We start from the raw sequence: 22,666 nt of genomic DNA on the forward strand, positions 1-22,666 counted from the left end.
ATATTTAGGAAATCCGTCTCGTCTAGGGGCTGATAAAATAAAGCAATGCACATTAATTGGTAAATGCTTTTCCAAGTCGAATAAATAAATTGTCGAGCAATTACATCTATAATGTTAATTTTGGTAGCAATTACAGACTCCATTGTACTAACTGTGTTGCTGAAAAATGAACAAATATCAAATATTGCCAAATTGATCATAGACATTTTACATTATAGCAAGATCACATCTATAATCATTAACACTCTCGGATATTTTTATATTCATACAGCAACCTTATGTGTTGCAAAACTCCAACTACAACATGGTGTTTTTGCTATTTATTCTATTGAATGTCAAGTAAATGTTTCTTCAATTGTGTACTTAGTCACTTGAAATTTGTTCTAATTTCATTATTTCTGGCTTTAATTAATATAATTTATGTTTTTATATTGGCAATACTAGGGAGAAAAGATTAACGATACAGTGAACTGAAAAGAATGAAAGCGATTACTGTCATTTTATTAGCAATCCTTGGTTTCAATTCTTTAGCCCATGGAAATAAGGTTAGAGTGATGTATCTCATTTTTTTTACCTTTAAGTATATGTTAGATTTAATAAGTGTAAGAATTTGTATTTTAGTAATTTATTATTTGCATGGACTTATAGTATTCTTGTCAAATAAAATATATAAAAATCGCCAAATTTAAGGGAAAAAACTCGGTATCTTATTTAGTTTAACTATTATTTCGATTAGGGAAAAAGAGATGTTACATCGCATTCTTTAAAATATGAAATAGACCATGGCGCTTTAAACTCATGCAAACTACCCAGCATTAAAGTTAGAACCTTTTGCAACACTATGAATGCTTCCGTTCCATCGTATATTGTGGATACAGCTGCTAAGCAAATGAATTATATCGTAGATTATATGAATACTCAAACATCTAAATACACTTCTGCGTGTGTTACTGCTGCTCGAGATATTGTCTGTAAAGGACTATTACCCCAATGCTCTTCTGATTTTAGAATATTATCATTCCTGAGCACAAGTAAATCTTGCCAATCAATTAATTCATGCCCAACAGGTTTATTTACTGCCATTGGTAGAACTTCTGCTGCACTATGCAGCCTGTCCGGCAAGCAGTACAGTCTTACTACCTGTGTTAACCCAGCAATAACCAACATTAATTCCGTTCATTGCCACGCTTTACCAAATATTACCGTACCTTCTTGGATCGTTCCAGTTTTAAAAGCACAAGGAAATGCGATTAATGCGCAGCGATTAGCATATAGTCTTGTTGGAGTTGAACAAAGTTGTACTAGTCAATGGACAAACTTTTTATGTCGCTCTCTAGTAAGTTGCAATCATGATCAAAATCGAATTATTAGCTTTGGCTGGAGTAAAGAAGAATGCACTTCCTCGCTGAAGTGGTAAGCTTAAGTAGCCATTTCAATTTATTGCGAGATCTTGCTCTCTGCTGATTAATTCATAATATCTATTTGAATTAATTTTAGTTTACCTGCGATCTTAAAGACATCAACGGAAGACCAATTTGATTGCAATATCTTTCCTAGTAAATCGGATAGTGCTGGATTATCATCTCATTTTAGTTTAATTGCAGCTACTTGGTTATTAGCTGTATGGATATCTGAGTAATCGAATTGTTGTTCACCTTAGATGCATTCATTAATAATAATTCATATTATACTAGATAGTCCGTTTGCTTACGTTCTCTGCCTATTGCCTTATAGAAATAGCATCAAAAGATTTATCTTAAACATTTAGAAACTGAAAATGGATACCGAAATTTAGGAGGGTATTATATTGCCTTTGCTAGCCAATTGTGCAATATTTGATCAAGATTTTGGTTTCTTCAATTACATAGACATGAAATAAAACGAGCTAATAAAACTGTTATTCTTATCTACTCTGCAAATATATATTAATGCCACATACTAATGAATGTTCCAGTTAAACTGCAATATCATTTGCAGTATATTTGGAAGTTAAAAGCGTATTTTAAAGATTAAGTACTAGCTCTTGTAGAATTTGATATTTGTAAGTAAGCTTTAAAAATAAAATACATCTAAAACCTCTTAGTGCGGTGTCAGTTATTTCCTGTGTTCGCATTCTGTGAAGTACTAAGAGCCGGAGTACCTAGAATTCTTATATTTTAAGGCCCAATCGTAACACTTTAAGTAATCATCAATTAGGTTATTTTATGAAATGATTGGTTAATTGTTTAAAATTAATAATAATTAGATGCTTTATAAGTGATCATCAACTAGGTTATTTTATAAAATGACTGGTTAGTTTATAAAATTGATAAAGATTCGGTGACTTTATAAGTAATCATCAAATATATTATTTTATAAAATGACTGGTTAGCTTTACAAAATTAGTAATGATTCGATGACTTTATAATCATCAAGTGAGTAACGTTATAAAAATGACTGGTTTGCTTGATAACATTAGTACTGAATTGATGACTTTATAAATAGTCCTCAACTTGGTTATTTTAGAAATGATTGCTTAGCTGCATAAAATTAGTAATTATATGATAACTTTATAAATAAATATAATCAGCAACTGGGTTATTTTATAAATGACTGTTTGGCTTCATAAAATTATTAGCTCAGTAAACTTATCGTCCTATGTACACTCTATCGGTGCTCGCGGATACAGAAGGATGACATAAAATTGAGTTATATTTATAATAAAGAAGATTCTAGACTTGATTCTAGCGAAAACTAGTATCTGTATTTAACCCCCATTGGAAGCAGTTCCTGTGTTATAATAGTACTTGCAACATCGTTGAATCACATAATTTAAGCTGAATATGTCTGTCGTACAGATGCATAGCTAGCGCAACTCGAATTTTATTCATTTAACAAACTCCAATTTGAATTCTATATTAATTAAGCCTTGCTGAAGCCTTAATATCCTATTAGATTGGACGTAGAGATCAATCTCGATGTGGCTGTATCATTTTTAATTGGAAAAGATGAATGACCAATCTACTGAGTCGATCAGCTTTCAACAATTAGAATGGTTATTGAGAATAGGTTTAGAATATTATCAATCCAGTAGTCTTAATAAAGTAGTATCGTGCTACAGACTAGCATTAGACAACATGAAAGTGATCGCCGAAGGGACTGTAGAACTTGATCAACTTCGATACAAAGTTTATCTCTCTCTTTGTGACATGTATCTTGTAAGAAACGAATTGATGAATGCATTTCATTTTATTAAAAGCCAACAATTGAGGCTGTAAATTGACTGAAATTCAGATTGTAAAGTTTAGTCTCGGAAGAGAGAAAATAACTATTTTATTGATGAGGTGTTCCATAGTTTGATTTATACAACAGACATGATGCTGAATAGACCGGCCTATAGACTGCTATCGATTTTGATATTCAACAGTCATTTTATGCCAAAAATAAATAAGTGGGCACTGTTATTTTAAGACCTTTCTCGTCAACAGCATGAGCTAAACATCTAAAGCGTAAAGATTGTGAGATAAACGACTACAGTTTTTTAATTCATCACTCCACTCGCTAATCATCGTGTATCGAAAGCCTAGGCTAATATGTATGTTTCTCATCATGTTTTAACTCCTAACTTCCTATCACTGGATGCAAGCTACTGAAACGATTAATTTCTAATTCTATCTCGGTTGTAACTATTTTTACAATCTAATTTACTCCTGTTATTACTTTCATAATTGCTTGCAAACTATACAGTATACTGTTACTGAATTGTACTTGGTATGACCACAGTACTCTAACTCGAGCGAACCTATTGAACCTATTATCGATTCCTATTTCTTGTATAATTCTTAATTGCTATTAGATATACCTCACAGATTATCGAACTAACAATCTTTATATAATCAAAAGAAAAAAGAATATAGACTATATTGTCTACCTACGTTGAATTTATGGCCTTATATTTATATGATAGTTAATTTACGATCGTATAGACTATATTGCCTACATACGTTGAATTTATGGCCTTGTTTTCATATGATAGTTAATTTATAGTCAATCTAAAAATCAATTCACTACATTAATCCTAGGATAGTCATAAAAGTTCATCAGCAACTTTCAGAGCTGCTATAATCTTGCCGAGGCATACCGTTATATAATCACAATACATATATATGAATACTACTTAAGATAATTCCATGAAAAGTATCTCCCATTCATTATTCTACCACTACTAGCAAAGGATATATTCCTATCGCTATAATTGACAAAATCTGGCAAATCATGCATTACAAATAGCTAAGATATATGGGCTAGAGTTAGCGTTTGTCGTTTTCGTTTAATTATCAATTTATAACTATATCTATATCAAGTACAGTTTAGTGTCTAATTGGCCATGCTAATACTACACAACATTTCTGTACGGCTGTCTCTTCCTTATCGTTTTTCCCGTTCTAACAGTGATATAAAACACTCCTAACTTGATTTTAAGCCCAAGTAATACTATCTGTCGCGATAGGTGGATATCGAAAAGCGACCTCTTTTTAGCCTTAGCCAGTATAAAGTTATCATTAAAAGATTGAAATGGAGGAGTTTAGACCATATTGTATTCATCTATGTAACATCAAGATCTGTTTTGACCATTATTTATTAAACGCACTCTAAAATTATTACATGACTCAGCGTATCATTTCTTTAACAATAGTAAAATCGCAGTCTATATCAATATAATAACTTAGACCAGTGGAAAAACCAGGAAGAAAGCAGTCTGTATAATGCTAGGAAAATCACTGAAAGCTTCTTTACCAAATCTGAGGAATAAAAATATCACTCTTGTGCCTAATAGCGTTTACGATGAGGCACTTATATGGTGTTCGAGTTGAGTACATCAATCAAAAGTAACAAGATATTATCGTTCTGCTTAAGGTGAATTAATAGCTATAATAACACATAGTGAATATAATTCAGATTGATCTCTAGCAAACTACCAGTATATTGCAATTAGACTGTATTTGAATGAAAAATTATCTCCAATTTGAATAACATTGATTGATTATATTATACATAAACGTTTCGTAGAATTGGCCTAGCATGCAATGGACCTGTGATGATTAAGTTTAAAGATTAATTTAATCTCTGCTTTTATTATTTGACGAACAGTAAAAAAAAAAAAATTAGTCGTTTACAATGAACCAGCATGTTTCAAATCAATCTAAAAAATAATTATAAGTTTTACGGAAAAAAAGATCAAAATGCACTCTATAAAGCTTCATGCAAAATTTAATGATTGTTAATAAAATAAGGAAGACAAGGCGATTCCATTAATTCAATGGCATATGCAGCCGCCTATGTCAAGGTACTGTTCTATGGCTACGCGTATTTGAATTAAAATGGCTAGTCTCAACTTTATTACTAACTAAAGCATTTCCGACTGTACTAGATTGAAGAAATGAATTCGACAGTGGCTGTTTTTGAGCCGGATTGCGACGCATAGCTTGTATTCATTTTTATAGATTTTTGTATCAGGAGCAATGCTTTATAATTATTTCCTACTTTTAGTTATGATGGCCGATGATCAATCGTCATGGCTTTGCAGCTTCTTCCAATTTGCGTTGTTGATCGTGACATTGGGCAATTCTTTGCTTATCCAAAACCACTTGAGCATGATCTTCTCCATAGAGATTGAGTAAAATAGCGACGGACTTTTGCAGACAGGAGATTGCCTGCGAATATTTAGACAGTTGACGATAGGCTTCTGCTTGATTTCGGTATAATTGCGCAGTGTTTGCATGGTTCTCACCCACTGTTGCTAAACAAACTTGCAGTGATTTGCTATACATGGACAGAGCATCCGTAAGATTGCCTCGAAGCCGATGCACGTCTCCTATATTGTTATACGACATTGCAACATCGGGATGATTTTCGCCCCGGAAATCGAGGTAAATCTTGAGCGATTTATTCAACATGGTTAGAGCATCGTTGTACTTGTATCGATGCTTATAGATCAGCCCAATGGTGTTATACGACATAGCAATATCAGGATGATGATTTCCAAGAACTGCTAGTTGAATCTTTAACGATTTACTATGCATTAATAAAGCATCATCGTACTTGTGTTTATAGCTGTAAACTTCTCCAATGTTGTTATAGGTGCTAGCAAGACTTGGATGATCATCCTTAAAGATGGTCAACTGAATCTCGAGCGATTTATGGAACATAGCCAGTGCATCGTCATGTTTACCCTGGCTCTCATAAACACTTCCAATATTGTGATAGGTTGTTGCAATATAGAGATCGTCTTTTTCAAGTCTTGTTAGTTGAATCTGTAGTGATTTATTCAACATGGATAGAGCTTCATCGTACTTGCCTTGATTACTACAGACAAGCCCAATATTATGATAGGATATAGCAATATTTGGATGATTGTCACCCAGTTGTACTAGTTTAATCTTCAGTGATTTGTTATACATCGATAGTGCATCATCATATTTGCCTTGATGCTTGTAAATTCCACCAAATTTATCGTAGAAGATACTAATACTGGGATGATTTTCACCAACTTTGATCAATTGGGCTTTGAACGACTTATCCAACACGGATAATGCTTCATCATATTTTCCCTGCTTGCTATAAATGTCTCCAATATTATGAGAGAGCTCAGCAACATCGAGATGATCATTGCCCTTAATCGATAGTTGAAACCGAAGCGATTTTTCGTACATGGCTATGGCTTCATCATACTTGCCTTGCTTACTGTAAGCAAGGCCAATATTACTGTAGGACTCACTGACCTCGATGCTATCCATGCCTAATGATTTCAATTTCATTTTAAACGATTTCTTATAATCATTCAGGGCGCCATCAGTATCATCTCGTAGTAGTTTGATATCTCCTTGCCTATCGATACACTCTGCAATCTTGATTTTATCCTTTAATTTCTCTGCCAAGTTTTCTGCTTTTTGACTCCATTCATTAGCTTCCTTCCATTGACTTTGCCCTTTATAGGAGTCAGCCATGTCAAAGTAAATATAATATTGAAGTTGATAAAGACGATTACTACTATGATGTTTCGACTTGATTTGAGCTATAGCCTTATTGAAATAAATCAAGGCTTGTTCATAATTACACTCTTGCTGATATTTCCGACCCTTTTCATGAAGCGAATTGATTTCGTTCCGAAAACTCGACTTGGTAGATTTATTACCCATATTTCAGTTTTGAACCTCAATGAAGAGATGGAGCGTGAAAAAGTCAATTTTCTATACCATTCTTGACCTAAAACAAAACTTTAATGGTGTGATTATGCATGGAATGGATTGATAGTATCATCTAAAATAGTGATCTTTCATTATACAGGAAGATTTCGTAGACTATCTCAATCAGAAATGGATTCAAGTCGATAAAATTGGATACTTTATACTTAGTTAACGTTTGTTAGCGCCCATCCATCATTGCATCAGCGTTAACAGAGAGCAGCGACTAAATTGCACATGCTTTAGTGCAGTATTAATATCTTTGTCTACTTAGTTTCTCAAGACACGGATAATCCAAATAATTCATCATAAAGTCCGTAATTAGCATATTTGACGTCAAGTTAGTTAAATATTAAGCATCAGACCAAATAAAAAATTAGCACAACACTAGCAGAATATCTATATTACAATAGCATTTTAATTACCAAGTATTATTTATCGATACGAAGAAACTGACTAAGTAAACTGTGGCTAGAAAGTGAATTCATAGGAAAAAGTAATACTTTAATAGCATAAGCTGTCTAATAGCTGTTAATTTTAATTTAAAGTCTTGTAATTAAACTGATTAATGTTATTACACTATATCATCATTGATATCAATATAAAACTTGAATATCGATTATATCGTAAACCAATTCAAACATTCAAAACTATAAGAAATCATGTTTAGGGTAAGGAACAGGCTCTTAGGATTAGTTTGTATACGCCTGCATAATACGATTATAATGAATTATTACTGATTTTAATGAGGAGCGATTTTTTATTGGTCAAGACAGTTTAGGTTATGTTATTTATTAATTAACTAAACCAAATTCTAAACGCGTATTATGCTTAATGTTGGCAATAGGGTAAGTAATAGGCAGATAGGGTTCGTATACGCCAGCATACACGATCATAATGGGCTCATTGATTTTAATGAGGAGCGATTTTTTATTGGTCAACATAGCTTACATCATATCATTAATTGATTCATCCGTATTCTATAATAAGTACGCTCTTGCTTGTGATTCACTTGAGGCAAAAATTGAATTAAGGGATAGTCTCATTAATATGTAAAAGTTCGACAAAATAAATTGCAACCGGTTATTGTATTTCTATATTAGTTTGTAAAAGATTTCCATCTACTATCATACTAGCAAATCAAATTCAAGTTACTGATGACATTGATGTTATAAGTAAGCTCTATTAGCTTATGCCTTGAAAATATTCTACAATTCTAAGCTATCAATGCAAAACGCTACTTTAAAGTCTTCGTATTGACATAGAAGTATAAACTATCGTGCCAGGTTAAATATAATTCTTGATTACTATTTAGAATCCTTTACTCTATCGTACAGTCAATGGTATTGGACTAACGTTTACCTACTAGCAATGAGGTGGTTATTATTAGATAAGTTATCCAAAAATTGACCGATAATCATCTTATCAACGATGCTTTGTCCATTTAGATAGAAAACTGCATATTTGATATAATATTACATAATTCAATGATGATAATTTAATGTTTGGGCGCTTTGTATATAACATATATATTCATTACAATACCAACGAATCAAATTAGAGTTGGTAATTATTCTAATGTTAGAAGGTTTGCTTTATTAGCAATTGTAGTATATTTAAAATATATTTTGATTCCAACTTAATAATGCAAAATGCCATTTAAAGTCTTTTGCGTTCACCTATAAACTATCCCTTTAAGTCCCTTATAATTCTTGGTTATAATTTTTCAACATTATGCCCGTGAACTATTACTTCGATCACATCAAAACAGGTTTAGTAATGGACTTTATTGAAATATCGATCCGGTACATGATTTCCGATTTGTATCGTATACTTTATTAATATAGTCATGCATTCAAAATACTGCATCTATACACATATATTTTTGTAAGCCAATTCATTAACCATTTAGGTTACAGCATATTTTAATAAATAAATTTAGAAGATATTGCTGTAATGAAAATGCTTGAAATATCTCACTTTCTCATTCAGATATCTGCCGTTCTCGCATTTTTTTCTTTAACATGGCTTGCTGTATCATTGATCTTCATCCTGCGTAGGATCGCAATGACCTTGAAAATATTCGGTCCCGAAGCAGCGTTTCGTTTCCAGGATCTTGAAACTTAAAATGTTTTCGCATATAAACTTGGATCTTCTTTGTTTAATTGAATTTTATCCATCTCTGTATTTACTATACTTAGCAAAATGTTTAAACGAAATAACTTGTTTGCGGGAAGTTAACTGGCTATAATGCCGAAGCATGCATTGCACATGTATGTATCTAGAGTAAAATCAAAATTTAGTGACACATTAGAAATTGCACTCTCCAATTCTTTAAGCTTACATTTGATCTAGGTAACTAATGATCATAGCGAGCCAATATATTTTACAATTATAATAAATTAAATTGATAATTTAGTCTCGTCCGTAAACTGTTACCCTTATTATCTATTAATGCAACCTTGAATAGTTTTATGTTCGGTCTGCGATAACTTTGAATCTTATAACAGCACCTAAAGTAGTCATTTATTTTTATATCACTGCTAACTTATCGTAAGGGGTAACAACGGAAGTTAAGTATTTCATTGACAAATTATAACATTCATTTGCTAGAAATAAAGCCTCAACTTGAAAATGAGAACAGATGGACTAGAACCTATCGAATAGAATCTAGTACTATCAATAGTAAATTACCATTTCCACTAGATGATGTTTAGTACATTCGATTTTCCTGTTGCTATTGTTGGGGTTAATTTAAAAGTTGTATCATAGCAATTAGTGAAAGACTAATGATCATAATTTCGTGCTACTATGCAGCTCCAAATCAGCTCAAGATTAAAATTATTAGATTACGTAAAAATAGGTATAAATAGTTCAATTGTACCAAGTATGTGAGTACTGTGAGATTAATATTGTAACTGCTTAATTAAAAGCGTGAATTATGAATAGATTGCACGATAGTCAATTTAGAACTAATCTTGCGACTTCATTAGCATTATAGAATTGTGCTGCCAAAAAATCATTCTGTAATTATAGATAAATGATGAATTTTTTTGGAATAATTTAGATAGTCTGATGGCAATTAGATAGTCCTTAGCAGTTGTTAATTGATCCTAATTTATGCCATAAATTGAAGTTGACAAGAAACCGTTCTTGTTGTTTTATTATTTTGCAGAAACTTTATCTCACATGCTGATAAACTAACTCAATATCAAATACTGAATATTGCCAATTTTCTTTAATTGTATTATAAAATTATCACCAAAGGTACTGTAGGTCTGTGGCTGTCGCCAAAAAAAGTTTTCGATGGTACATCGAATTCCATGTTCTTAATCTATATTTATATCTACATCTAGCTATATATCTCATTAAAATTATACCTGCTATTTTATCTGTCTTCTGCCCGCCTCTGTAAGCCTGCGTGTTTCATATCCTTAACGTACATAGATAGATCAATTCGCGTTTAACAGTATCTAAACTCAATGCAACTCTACATTAATCGTTGATAATGCCACGATGCGTATGCCTGAAATTGGATAGATCAATTAATTCGCGTTTAAAAGCCTTAACAATACCAAAAGTAAAGCCATTGCTACTGTTAATGAACGGTTGATGATGCCATAATGTGTTTGCATGAAATTGAATGGATCAATTTGTGTAGAGTATAAAAGTTTTAAAAGTACCGAAAGCAATTACAACTGCACATGAATCGCTGATGATGGCTTGATGCACTTGGATAAAATTGGAAGATTAATTCGTGTTTAAAGCCCTAATGATATTAGAAGTAAAAACCATGACTACTGCTAATGAATCATGCATGATACCATGACGAGTTTGGGTAATCGGTCCTATCAGTTTTTATTGACTATGAATATTATCCGCTTCACATAGTCTGTAATCAATACCTCCTAATCCATATTTCTGACTCTTAAGCCATTATGAGCAAAACCTTAATCCATGCCGTTCAAAAGGATCAAGCTTATTCAATTACCCTTCTATTCATTCAACAAGGAAAATACTGTTATACAAGTTTACGATAAGGATTCTACACTTCATCAATTTTTCAAAATAAAAAGTAAAAAAATAGCTGTATCCGTCTAGTTCATGGTTTGCGTTCAACAAAGAGAAAGTTTAATAGTTAAACTATTATGGTATTGCATGCATCGATTGAAAACAAATTAAACAATATTTCCATTACAGTATGAAACAAATAGAATAAATGAGTTGAAATAATAGTGGATATCGTTAAAAATTGGCTGTAGCTATGCTAAATAGTGCTATTTGAAGAGCATAATATGATCAAGAAATATCCGATCAAAACGGATGGTAACAGCTATTGCTTTTTCTATCTCTTGCCTGGCACTATGAATAGTCATTTACTTCCTACAATACAAATAATATTATTTATTCAATAAGGATTAAAATACATGCAATCAATAAGGTCCACGTTGGCCAGTTATGATTTAAGCCCATTCTTTTCAAGATCTGTTCGAGGCTTTGGAACTGGTGCCGGCCCTACAGCATAATATCCACGATGAGTCAATCTAAGATCTTCCACGGAGGAAATTTTATTTCTCAAATCTTTAATTTTCGTATTTAAATGAGTTCCTTTCGTCTTTAATCCTTGGATATCGTTTTCGGTCTTTTTTAATAATGTATTACCATTTTTATATTCTTCTTCTAGGTTTGCAAGTTGAAGAAAACTTTTCCTTTTCTCTTTGGCATCTGTTATTACTTCTAGCTTTTCCTTTAATTCTTTCTCTTCCCGAAGTCGAGATTCTTGCTCTTCTTGTATTTTCTTTAGTTCCTCAGTTTTTATCTTTAGTAAACCCTGGTGTTCAGCAACAGCCTAAAAGATAAAAGATAGGCAATATATGAATCGATTGATCCAATATCTCCGAGTAGATATGATTCTGTATGAACACAACTTGATTGAAGTAGTTCAAAACCAAACTACGGTCTAGCCCGCAGTTGTATATTAAATACATGTTTTATAGAAGTTATGTGAAAGCATCTATGAATCTGTTTAGTATCATGTTAGGCTACAGTGCTGCATTTCAATATGATTGTAACACTATGTAGATAAAAAATAGAGAGATAGGTCACTGTTATACCATAACTAGTATAGCAGAATCACAATTAGAGATTTTAACAACGCTCTTCACTATATACAATTTTAATTATTCATTTAATACAATATTATCCATTGATAGAAGATCGAGCTTTCTAATCAAGAAAGCAATTTAAGACTATAGCAATAAAAATTGATAAACAAAGATGAATAGTCAATATGGACAAAGCTGAAATCAATACCTATATACTGTATAGTCTTTCTATAGGAGTTTAGATCTGTAATACCTGTTCTAAATCCGTCTTTTCTGCTTCCATTCGCCGTAGCATTTCTTCATTGACTAACTTCTTTTGTAGTAATTCTTCACTTTTCTTTTGCTCACGAGCTAATTTTGCCTGTTTTTCAACGTTGGATTCCTGTAATGCTTGTATTTCTTTGGCGTGGCTGTCTAATCTTTGTTTATGCTCTTGATTTTCCTAACGAAATAAGATGGATTAAATATGTTAAAGATGATTTCTTAGCGATTTTCTACAATCTATGTAATCTAAGTAGTTTATTTGACTACTTAGGTTGGGCTATTTTTCTGATAGAGTTAGCTAGTCTAGTGCATTGAAGAGTAATCATTTTCATAACACAGGCTCTCCAACTCTACCAGAGCCGATGGTCGAAGAATACAGTCATGTAGCTCTCATATTTCTCAGTTTTAAGATGTAAGAGGATCGTTTACGTTATATTTATTGTAAACTATCAATCATTCTTATGTAGACAAATTAGTTATTCTGACTGCAATATTGAGAACACCAAAAGATTTTGCCTCCATTTCTTATAATGCAAGGTACAGATGGTAACATTTACGTTTCTTTTACCTCCTCAGCCTTAAGTCGTATTTCTCGCTCAGCATGCAATTGCTTCTCAGCTAATTCGCGTTGCTCTTCAGCTTCTATGAGATTTACTTCAGCAACAGCACGTGCAACACTTTCCATTGCAAGCTAATAATAAGGAGTTAGAAAAAGATGAAAATAGCATGTTAGGCTACTTGATTATTATTAATATAGAATACTTATATTTTAAGATGGGTAATATCTAAAGACTATATGCGTATCTATGTCAAAAGCTCTTTATGGAATTTTCTGTAATTTGGAACCCAACAATTTTTGTAATACTATCAAAATGACCTTATTGCATCACACGATTAATTGTACAACTAAGTAAAGACAACTAGAAAGAGCTAACTTCTTCTCTAATTCGTTCCATCACTTTCTCTACCAATAGGATTCTTAGCTATGCTCACAAGCAATATCAATTGTTTAGATCCACACTAAATTTATTTACGCGTATATAACTATCGATCAAACAATAATATTTCTAAATAGAACACATCTCGCCTTATTAGTCGATATAGGTTAGTACGAATACCTCTCTAAACTACTTCTGAATATGAAAATTGTGCAATTTTGCTTAAACTATAAAGAAATGGACTAATGCAGTAGAGTAGTCCATTACTATTGATTAACCTGAAGAAAGTTGTAGATTATGTAGTTACATATCTCGTGAATTCTATCTAATTTGAAGAGTTAGAATAGACGAAAATTAAGGCTATAATGGTAGTGTACCGTAGATATCGAATCGCGGACCATGCATGATTCACAGTATAGTCCACAACACAAAATAACACTTAGCCAAATTACACCCGTTTACACTCATATATATCTTAATTATGTCAGATTTTAAACGATTAACATAAATGATGATCAAGATTTCAGCCAAGCAGCTGTAAATTTAAAAAAAATATCGAACTTTAGATCGATAATTACGAATATAAGCATAGTAAACAGTAAGATAGGCAATTTTAGATCGATTCTATTATTGCAGTATAGTCCTGTTTAAATACGAAACTACTGTACCATATATATTGTTGATATATATCAGTTTGTAGTCATAATTCTTTTAAATTATAACAATTGTGAACTGTAAGACGTTTCATTTCAGATCAATTATATTACAAAATAGGCCTGATTAAATATGAAGTTATATATTCCTGTTTCAAGTCAATATGTAGTCGTAAGTCTTTTAAATTGTGAACTATAACAAAATCAATTGCAGATCGAACATGATATATTACGGTATAATCTTGATTAATACGAAATTATGCATTGCTAGTATATGTCAGCTTGTAACCATAAGTCATTTAAATTAAAACAGCTATGAACTGTAAGATATCCAATTTCGCTTTAATTATAATATATGATAGTATAACCCGCATTAAATATGCAACTGTATAATTACTAGTTTGTGTCAGTTAGCATGCATAAGTCTATTAAGTTATAGCAATTGTGAACTATAAGATATTCAATATCAGATCGATTATGGTATAAGCTTGATTAAATACGAAATTATGCATAGCTAGCTTCTATCTGTTGTAGCCATAAGTCTGTTAAATTATAGCAATTGTGAACTTTGAGATAATCAATTTCAGATCGATTATGATATTACAGTATAACCCTGATTGTATAATACCACTAATCGTTCTCTTAGGTCGATTTGCAACCCTGTCTCTTAATTGGAGATTATCATGGTTGTAAACTGTGAGATTTCAACGATCGATTATTGTACAACAGTATAACTCTCACTACATAATGCTATCATAAGCTAGATTGTATCAATTTGCAGACACACATCCCTTAAATGATATCTAATTTTAATAGTTAGCATCAATGACGATTGAGTCTCCAGTAAAATGGTTGGAAACTGTGAGATATCGAATTATTATACCACAGGATAACCTTCATTGTATAATACTTTTACGTTGCTAGCTTACATCAGTTTGTACTGTCAGTAAAGCTTTGTATTTAGCTTGAATTTCCTTCAACTGCAAAGCAGACAATTTGCCACGAGCCATTTCGCGATCGAGTTCAATATGGATCTGAGCTGGTAGTTTCTTTTTTTGATTCGCTGCGATAGCAGTTTGAATTGCATATATCCAATCTATCTTTAATCGATAACTCACGGCATAAATATCATAAACAATTCCAGTATTGTTGTCAGTCACAGCAAACCAATATTTCCCTCCTTCAGCTGGTTTGGATTCCACAGTAGTATACTGATTGATTGCAATACTTCCTAAAAGTATACAAATTACACAGAATAATTGAATGCTCTATTTGACGAATCTCAATAATGGACAATATCAAGATCAATTTATTCAGTTTAGATAGGGGTAATGAAAGCTAATGCTCATGGTAGCGTGGCTAAGTCACCGCAAAATACGGTTAGAGTGAGACTTATTTATATGGAATAAAGGAAAACGGTAAGTCTTAATGAAGTAAGTTTTGATTATGGCTAATGTGATGAAATGGCTCACTTGTAGGGCTATCAACCATACACGACAAGGAGAATGAATAAAACTTTAATTTATTCTACTGTATGAAATGAGAATTCTAATTTCCACATGCTGCAGTGCAAACAAGGATGACGTTGTAAAATATTGAAGTCAAAGATAGAAATAATTACAATTATCTATCGCTTATGTTAAAATCTGCTGTACATCCATTCAAGAAAAAGCCAGATTGGAGAAGTTACTAACAGTCCTAGTAGTTGAAAACAGACAAACCTCTCTTTTCCCTCAAGTTTTCAGTATAATATTCTAGGACATTGTGCTTCAAGATGAAATAACGATCTCTAATACTAGTCATACGATGACCTCTCTTGCTTAGAAAGCCAACTTTAATAATATTTAAGACGTAAAAGTCATAAAGATTGCAGACAATTTCTTCGATTAATTCATCATCAACGCTAACCTATGCTCAATATCGAGGATAGATATTATGATTAGATCGAATGGCTAGATAGAATCGAATCATGGTTTGATGGATGTCTATAGCAGGATATTTGCAATTTACTTACAAATAAACCACATCCAAATTCATCAATCACTTTCCAGAAATCAGCTCGACGAGGATGCAAATAAAATTCATCGGCATTCCATTGCACACCGAGGGTGCGAGCAATTTTCTGAAAGACAGGAACAAGATCAACCATAGCAATAGTGGTGCAATTCGTTTGATCATTGATGACATTGCAAATTTGCCACAATTTAAATAACTGATCCGCCTTAAGTTTTGTCACATTGTGGTCAGATTTATCTGTCAAGAAACAACATAGAATGAAATTGTGATCTGCAAAAGTTCAAGATGATCTTGGTGCATTAGGGTTGGACTGAACACAATATGAACTAGTGTAGAAACATTATGAAGGCTAGATGGTAACGGAAAGTTTAGACAAAACTAGGATTATAATATCATATTGCTGGTAAACTGACCATGATTACGATAGAAATCCCAGCAAACTTTATAGAACTTGCTATCATCGAAATGCGGAATTCGATCCAGGCAGCATTCTTCTAAATATTTCTTCAAACTGAGGAAATCATATCGTTTCTGATCATCAGCGTAATTATATAAGCGATCGAAGGGGAAACCAGTGCGGAATTCACTCTCTATGCTTTGGCAAATCACAGATATTTGGCTATGGTTGGCTTTTCCTAATTAATGATAGTTGATATAGTTTAATCAATAATTAATTATCTCTTTAGAAATTGATTCTTTTACAATTAGTTTTGTATCAAGTGGTAAACTAATATTATTTGTTAATCATTCTGATATTTCCCGCTTTATAAAGATGAAATAAACGAGATTAATTTCGGTAGGCAATGGAGAAAAGTTTAGGCCACAAAGTTTATTGCTATTGTATAGAGGAAAAGCTTTACATGGCATACAATTAAAGATATAGGCGAATACAGTAGTAGGAAATGGAGAGGAATAACTTAAGCCTAACCGTCAAATTATCTACTATCTGAACTAGCAAAGCTCTCTGTTTGGAGTTCTATATCATGGAAATCTGATGTGAGCAATCTTAAACTAGAGCTAAATAGATCGCAATCGCGGATCAATGATCGGAAAAGTTTTACATGGCTTGTAATAAATTCGAATTTAAGATGTAGACGAATATGGAAGTAGGCAATATGAGAGGTGGCTAAGCGTAGGCATCGAATTATCTTCTATCTACTATATTAAGAAACTAATTTCCATATTTAGGATTTTATAATGTAGAAATCTAATTTGAGTTATATCGGACTCGACCAAAGATGAACCTTACACGGTTTGTAATCAATTAGAATTGAATATATAGACGTATACGGAAGTAAGCAAATGCGGATAGCTAAGCCTACACATCTATCATTTATCTTTCGAATTAATAGCAAATTCCTTGGACTAGAGATAAAATAGATCGCACAATGAATTAGGACGGCTTCTCTTTTCCTAGTGAATTCTTACTATTATTTCTTGCTAGTTAGAGATGGAATCAATGAGATTATTTTAAACGGGCCGTGAAGGAAGCTTAGGCTACAAAGTTAAAAGGCCAAGGTACACAGGAAAGGATTGACATGGCTTGGAGTAAGTTGGAAATGGAAGATAAAACCGAACATGGCAGTAGAAAATCGGAAGATAGCTAAGTGCCTAAATATCAAGTTACCTTCTATCGATTGTATTAATAACTCTATCGTAAATCTTCTCATGTAATAGTCTGATCTCAGCAATCTTGGCCTAGAGCCTTAGTAGATCGCAATAAAGGACTGGGGTGACTTTTCCCTTCATAGTCAATTCTTATTATATCTCGCTGTCTAAAGAAGGATCCAACAAGATTATTTTCCATACAAACGAAGGAACACTAGGCCGCAAAGAAAAAAATATTACCTGGTTTGTAGCATGGACTACTAGGAAAATACCAGCCTGTATGCTAAATGGAATCAATATAGACGAATGCGGAAGTAGGGAATATGAGGATATTAGCCAGGTTTAAACATTAAATTAATGATCTACAGCACTATGTGATCTTGCCAAGCTTAATCTAGTAACAGTAGATAAGATGTAGATAAGATGTAGATAAGCCGTAAATAGTATTGTACAGTACGATATCTAGGATTCCCCACGTTCTATGGCGCGTACACTATAATGGAATGATAAATGACTAGATATGGGTTTTATGGATATGTTAAAAGCAACTTGATTCTTTGATACATAGATTTGCATTACAATCGAGTAACAAAGCTTTCAATGGACATGTGAAATATCTTGGTGATTTCTATCTTTAAGAATCGAAAGATCATGATGATATCCTTATTTAAAGCACTGATCAGTTATCCTTGTAATATTGCTATATATGAGTAGAAGAAAACTAGCTAAATATTGGATGTAAAGCGGATTCTACATCAGTTTTAAATTATGTATAAAATAACGTGATGATTGCTAATTTTGTCTTTTACTAACTCGATATCGCTCGAAACTATCTGATTCTTCCTGACTGTCATATAAGACCGATCATGAAGATACAGTTTATTTCTACAGCTCTATTATGACCGTAGAATATTCGTAAAGGATCGCTTTTTTTATAGACAGAACATAGGTTATCCATTTTGCGTGTAGGTAATAAATTGAATTTGCTTTATTTTGCAAATTGAGAAGGTATTGGCAGTACTTGGATTGCTCGTCAAAACGAAACAATTGCTGACTCTCCTTAACCCTTACAGAAAAAGTGATTTCGCTAACTAGGTGAGAGTGATGACTCCATGATAAAAAACGAGTAGAAATTCATTGAAGTTTAGATTAAAGAATCGAATGATGATCAATCATCAGATAAAAACAAGTTATAGCCAGACTTACCGTCATTACTTTCATCGTCAAGCACGGAAAAAGCATAAAGTAGAGCACGGGTCTGTACATCAGGCAAGTTCTTCAATTGCGATGTATTGTGAATAGTGGTGGTCATGATTTCGTTGATATTCCGATGGGGTGAAGTTGGAAAGCTTATAAGAGGTATAAGGAATCAATATTAGATTAAATCAACACTAAAATAAGGATAGAAAGAGAATTAATTGGTTTCCGTCAATCGCCAAGGATCGTCTTGTTGGAATACTGGCAATGGATGCAACAAGTTATTTAGGCAATATCAAATTACAATCTGCTGATAGAGAATACAATTATGGCCTACAGCGATGATTGATGAGTGGAAATAGACATCAATATGATGGGCATAGCATTGGTATGACAAGATGGGATGCTTACCGTTTTGTAATTTAGTGGAACCCGGAAGGTCGATGACTGTCAACAGCAGGAAAATAAGCTCGCAACGATTCATAAATAGACACTTTTTATTCCAATTCATAACAATAGCGCTATTTATATGGATACATCTTATGAATAGTTTGACAGGGCAAAAATGGGTTGTATCCACACCGAATAGACTGTCCATTTTACTACTCGATGGATGTTGCCTAGATTCGATAAAGTTTTAGTCTAATTGATTACCAATAAGGAAGTAGGCGAGAAAATCAATTGGTTACATAGCTTATTATTTTGTCGTCGTCAATTTTAGAACGGTCTTTGTCATGCTAAAAGAATAAGAATATGTTGCAGTAGTGAAAGGAACTTGATAATGGTAATAGAAAGAGTGCACTCCTATTGACATGCAAATAACTGGATAGAAGTGGGATAATTGGCTTTATAATGGCCTTAGTCATCTTTTATATTCTTTAATTCTTGGAAAATGATCATTGAAATTCCAATTCACTGTCAACAGATGCATTATCGTGGCAGGACTGGTTACAGTCGAAGGGAAGACGTGCCATCGCTTAACCTGAATCCATTACCTTGAATGACAGTATTCTCAGGCTAATCAGGAATAATCCTTGACTACTTTGATGAAATAAAACTCCCAATATCAGGAAAATTTAGCTTGGATTTTAGCAATATGAGGCTACCAGTGGACGATGATGGAATCAATTACTCGTACAGTCTAGTCTTGCCCATTTTCGCCCAGAATCGTCATCTTAAAGACGGGATGCAAGTTGGATACACCAATAGTGTAGAAAACAAATACGGCAACACCTTAAGAATCATTATTGTGCCATAAATTCTGGCTTTAATCGCTTCTTGATTACAACTGATGTATTCAGCTCGATCATGGAGAATTCATCAATAAACAATAGCTTTATCAATCAAAAGAATCTCATAAAAGGACTCCATTGCCACCGTAGATGTACTAATTATCTTCTTCTCGCGTTGATGATTAAAACTATATTTGAAAGGCCTTTATCATTTATGGACTAATTTAGCGCAACAGGCTACACGAGATAGAGGCGTAGCTAGACTAGAAGTATTGAGGGGAAATTCTTGTCATCTTATTTATAAATGGCAACCATGAGCCTATTAAAGCATTACAAGGGTACGATCAATTTTCTACATAGACAGTTTAGTCTCGTTTTATGGAAGAGTAAGATGGGGCTAACAAGAGGCATGTTGATTCATTTCATCCAGTTTTTATTTTAGTCGATGGATAAAGTCGGGCTAATACCGTAAGAAATACCGGTAGTCTTAATTCATTTGCAGTTTAGTATACTCGTATGGATAAGAACTATAGTAGAGCCTGTTTTTATAGACAGAACAAGATGAGATTATTAAGAGCAACTTGGATTTATTTTGGAGCTCAAAAGTAGATGAAAAGTGCTATCTAAGTCTCATTTCATCTCAAGAGTAGAGTGGGATTAACAAAGGCCGCTTGTATTTATTTGAAGCTTCAAAGTGGATAAATGGGGTAGTGAGTCTTGTTTTGATTTCAAGAGTAAAGTAGAGCAGTGTTGATTCATTCGGAATTGACTACATGGATAAATAGAAATCTTGGGAGTTGCTTTTTATTATAATATTATGATTATCATTAAAGAACGGCCGATAAAATGAGGCTAATTGAGACCAATGCTAATTCAGTTCAAATTGAAGAATGGAAAAGTAGTAACAATCGAGCTGTCTCTTTATTTAAATGTAACGAGTAAAATATGGATTCATTAGAAGCTTAAAAATGGACGGTCGAGTCTGTTCAAATTGCCATAAAATGTGAGTCAAGAAAGGAATATTGATTTATTTTAGCCTTTGAAAGTCTTGACTCATTAGCTATTCTAAATTGTATGAAATGAGAGTAGAAAGTGATTAATCTATTACACAGTACAGAGCAATTATATTCAATACCATAGATCATGAATAAACGAGGACTACTAATAACCTATGTCTTCCTCTAGTAGTCCTTGGAATAAGTGAGAAAGGTAGAGATGGTGCCAGTAAGGGAGGTGTGGTTTCTTCTGAATTACGCAACTCATTATAAATTACAGAACAACATTTACTTTTGCTTAATAATTTAAAATAGAATCTTGATTTTAGCCTGGACTATACCTATGCCAGAGCCTTGATCAATAATTACTACACCATGATTGATAAATGGCCCGCAATTAGGTCTATCAATCAATACTCGGTAGGAAATGTAATTTCGATCCATGCTGTTGCTCTAGGGGTTAAGTAATTCATTGGGCTAGCCTATACATTATCATTGCATTTTTACCATCGTTGGGAAAGTTGAAGCATACTGTCATCACCAAGTGCAGTCTTCTTGTAAACTGAGCTATCAACGAATAAGTCTATTATAATATTTTTAACTCCAGTAATTGCTTGTATTCTATAATTACTTTTCTACCCTGCTGCTTCTCAAGTAACTCAACCAAATGTCGAAGATAAAGAATTCTTATCGTATTAGTCTTCTAGTCTATCTCGATTTCGATATTCCCGTAACCTTACCCTTAATTGATATTCAGCAGTGTTCTTCTTTATTAGTTAACTTCCGCCTAGTTTACCGAGGCGGAAATATCAATCGTTAAAAATGGGCATTATATGTGGAGTTATTTTTCTACTCTTCGAAACATAACCAGTTACAAAGTAGATCAGTACTGAATAATGGCTTTGTTTTCACCTTGATCGACATCTCCATTTCACAATGTTTTGCGATGTTCAAATTATTTCCAATTCCGGCCAATTACCTTTAAATAATATTTAATCGGTTACGTATCTCATCTTGTTTATTCAGTGAATACCAATAATTATGAGTAATCTTTTCTACTGTAATAGTAGAGCTTTATTTGAATGAAAGTCATAACGTATTATCATATATATTCGTTAATTGAATTTAACAGCATTAACATCGAATTAATGATTATTTAGTGAACAGTAAAAGCTATTGCTTCCATCATTAGAGATCACTTATAGTCAAGATATGGACTGATATGATTGAAATTTTGAAATGGGTTACTGCTGCAGCTAGACCTGATTGATGAATGTGTGTTAGGGTTAGGATTAGGGATATGGGACCGACATGATTGAAATTTTGAAATAGCTTACTGCTACAGCTAATACTTCCTGCCTTCTTAAGTATAAATCTTTACTATGAGTTAAGTGTTGTTTCCTTAGTGGCATCAATCTTTCGCTTTGGAATCCTT

At 32.8% G+C, this 22,666-nt stretch overlaps 3 protein-coding genes across 3 annotated transcripts; 1 reads left to right on the forward strand and 2 right to left on the reverse strand.

The window, feature by feature from the left end:
• Window positions 1-841: 841 nt before the first annotated feature.
• Window positions 842-1,639, forward strand: TRIADDRAFT_61337 (uncharacterized protein; the record flags this gene model as incomplete). The annotated part of the gene is made up of 2 exons (XM_002117266.1): window positions 842-1,413; window positions 1,498-1,639. 2 exons carry the CDS (start codon window positions 842-844, stop codon window positions 1,637-1,639), a joined length of 714 nt encoding a protein of 237 aa, XP_002117302.1.
• A 3,913-nt stretch (window positions 1,640-5,552) lies between these two features.
• TRIADDRAFT_61338 (uncharacterized protein) lies at window positions 5,553-7,178 on the reverse strand (the record flags this gene model as incomplete). The annotated part of the gene is made up of 1 exon (XM_002117319.1): window positions 5,553-7,178. The coding sequence occupies one exon, from the start codon at window positions 7,176-7,178 to the stop codon at window positions 5,553-5,555; it is 1,626 nt and encodes a 541-aa protein (XP_002117355.1).
• Window positions 7,179-11,679: 4,501 nt separating this feature from the next.
• Window positions 11,680-19,119, reverse strand: TRIADDRAFT_61339 (uncharacterized protein; the record flags this gene model as incomplete). The annotated part of the gene is made up of 8 exons (XM_002117320.1): window positions 11,680-12,072; window positions 12,582-12,770; window positions 13,161-13,283; window positions 15,113-15,414; window positions 15,905-16,091; window positions 16,198-16,436; window positions 16,613-16,834; window positions 19,014-19,119. 8 exons carry the CDS (start codon window positions 19,117-19,119, stop codon window positions 11,680-11,682), a joined length of 1,761 nt encoding a protein of 586 aa, XP_002117356.1.
• Window positions 19,120-22,666: the final 3,547 nt, after the last annotated feature.

This window comes from Trichoplax adhaerens, genomic scaffold (genome assembly GCF_000150275.1).
Source record: "Trichoplax adhaerens TRIADscaffold_23 genomic scaffold, whole genome shotgun sequence".
Classification (NCBI taxonomy): domain Eukaryota; kingdom Metazoa; phylum Placozoa; class Uniplacotomia; order Trichoplacea; family Trichoplacidae; genus Trichoplax; species Trichoplax adhaerens.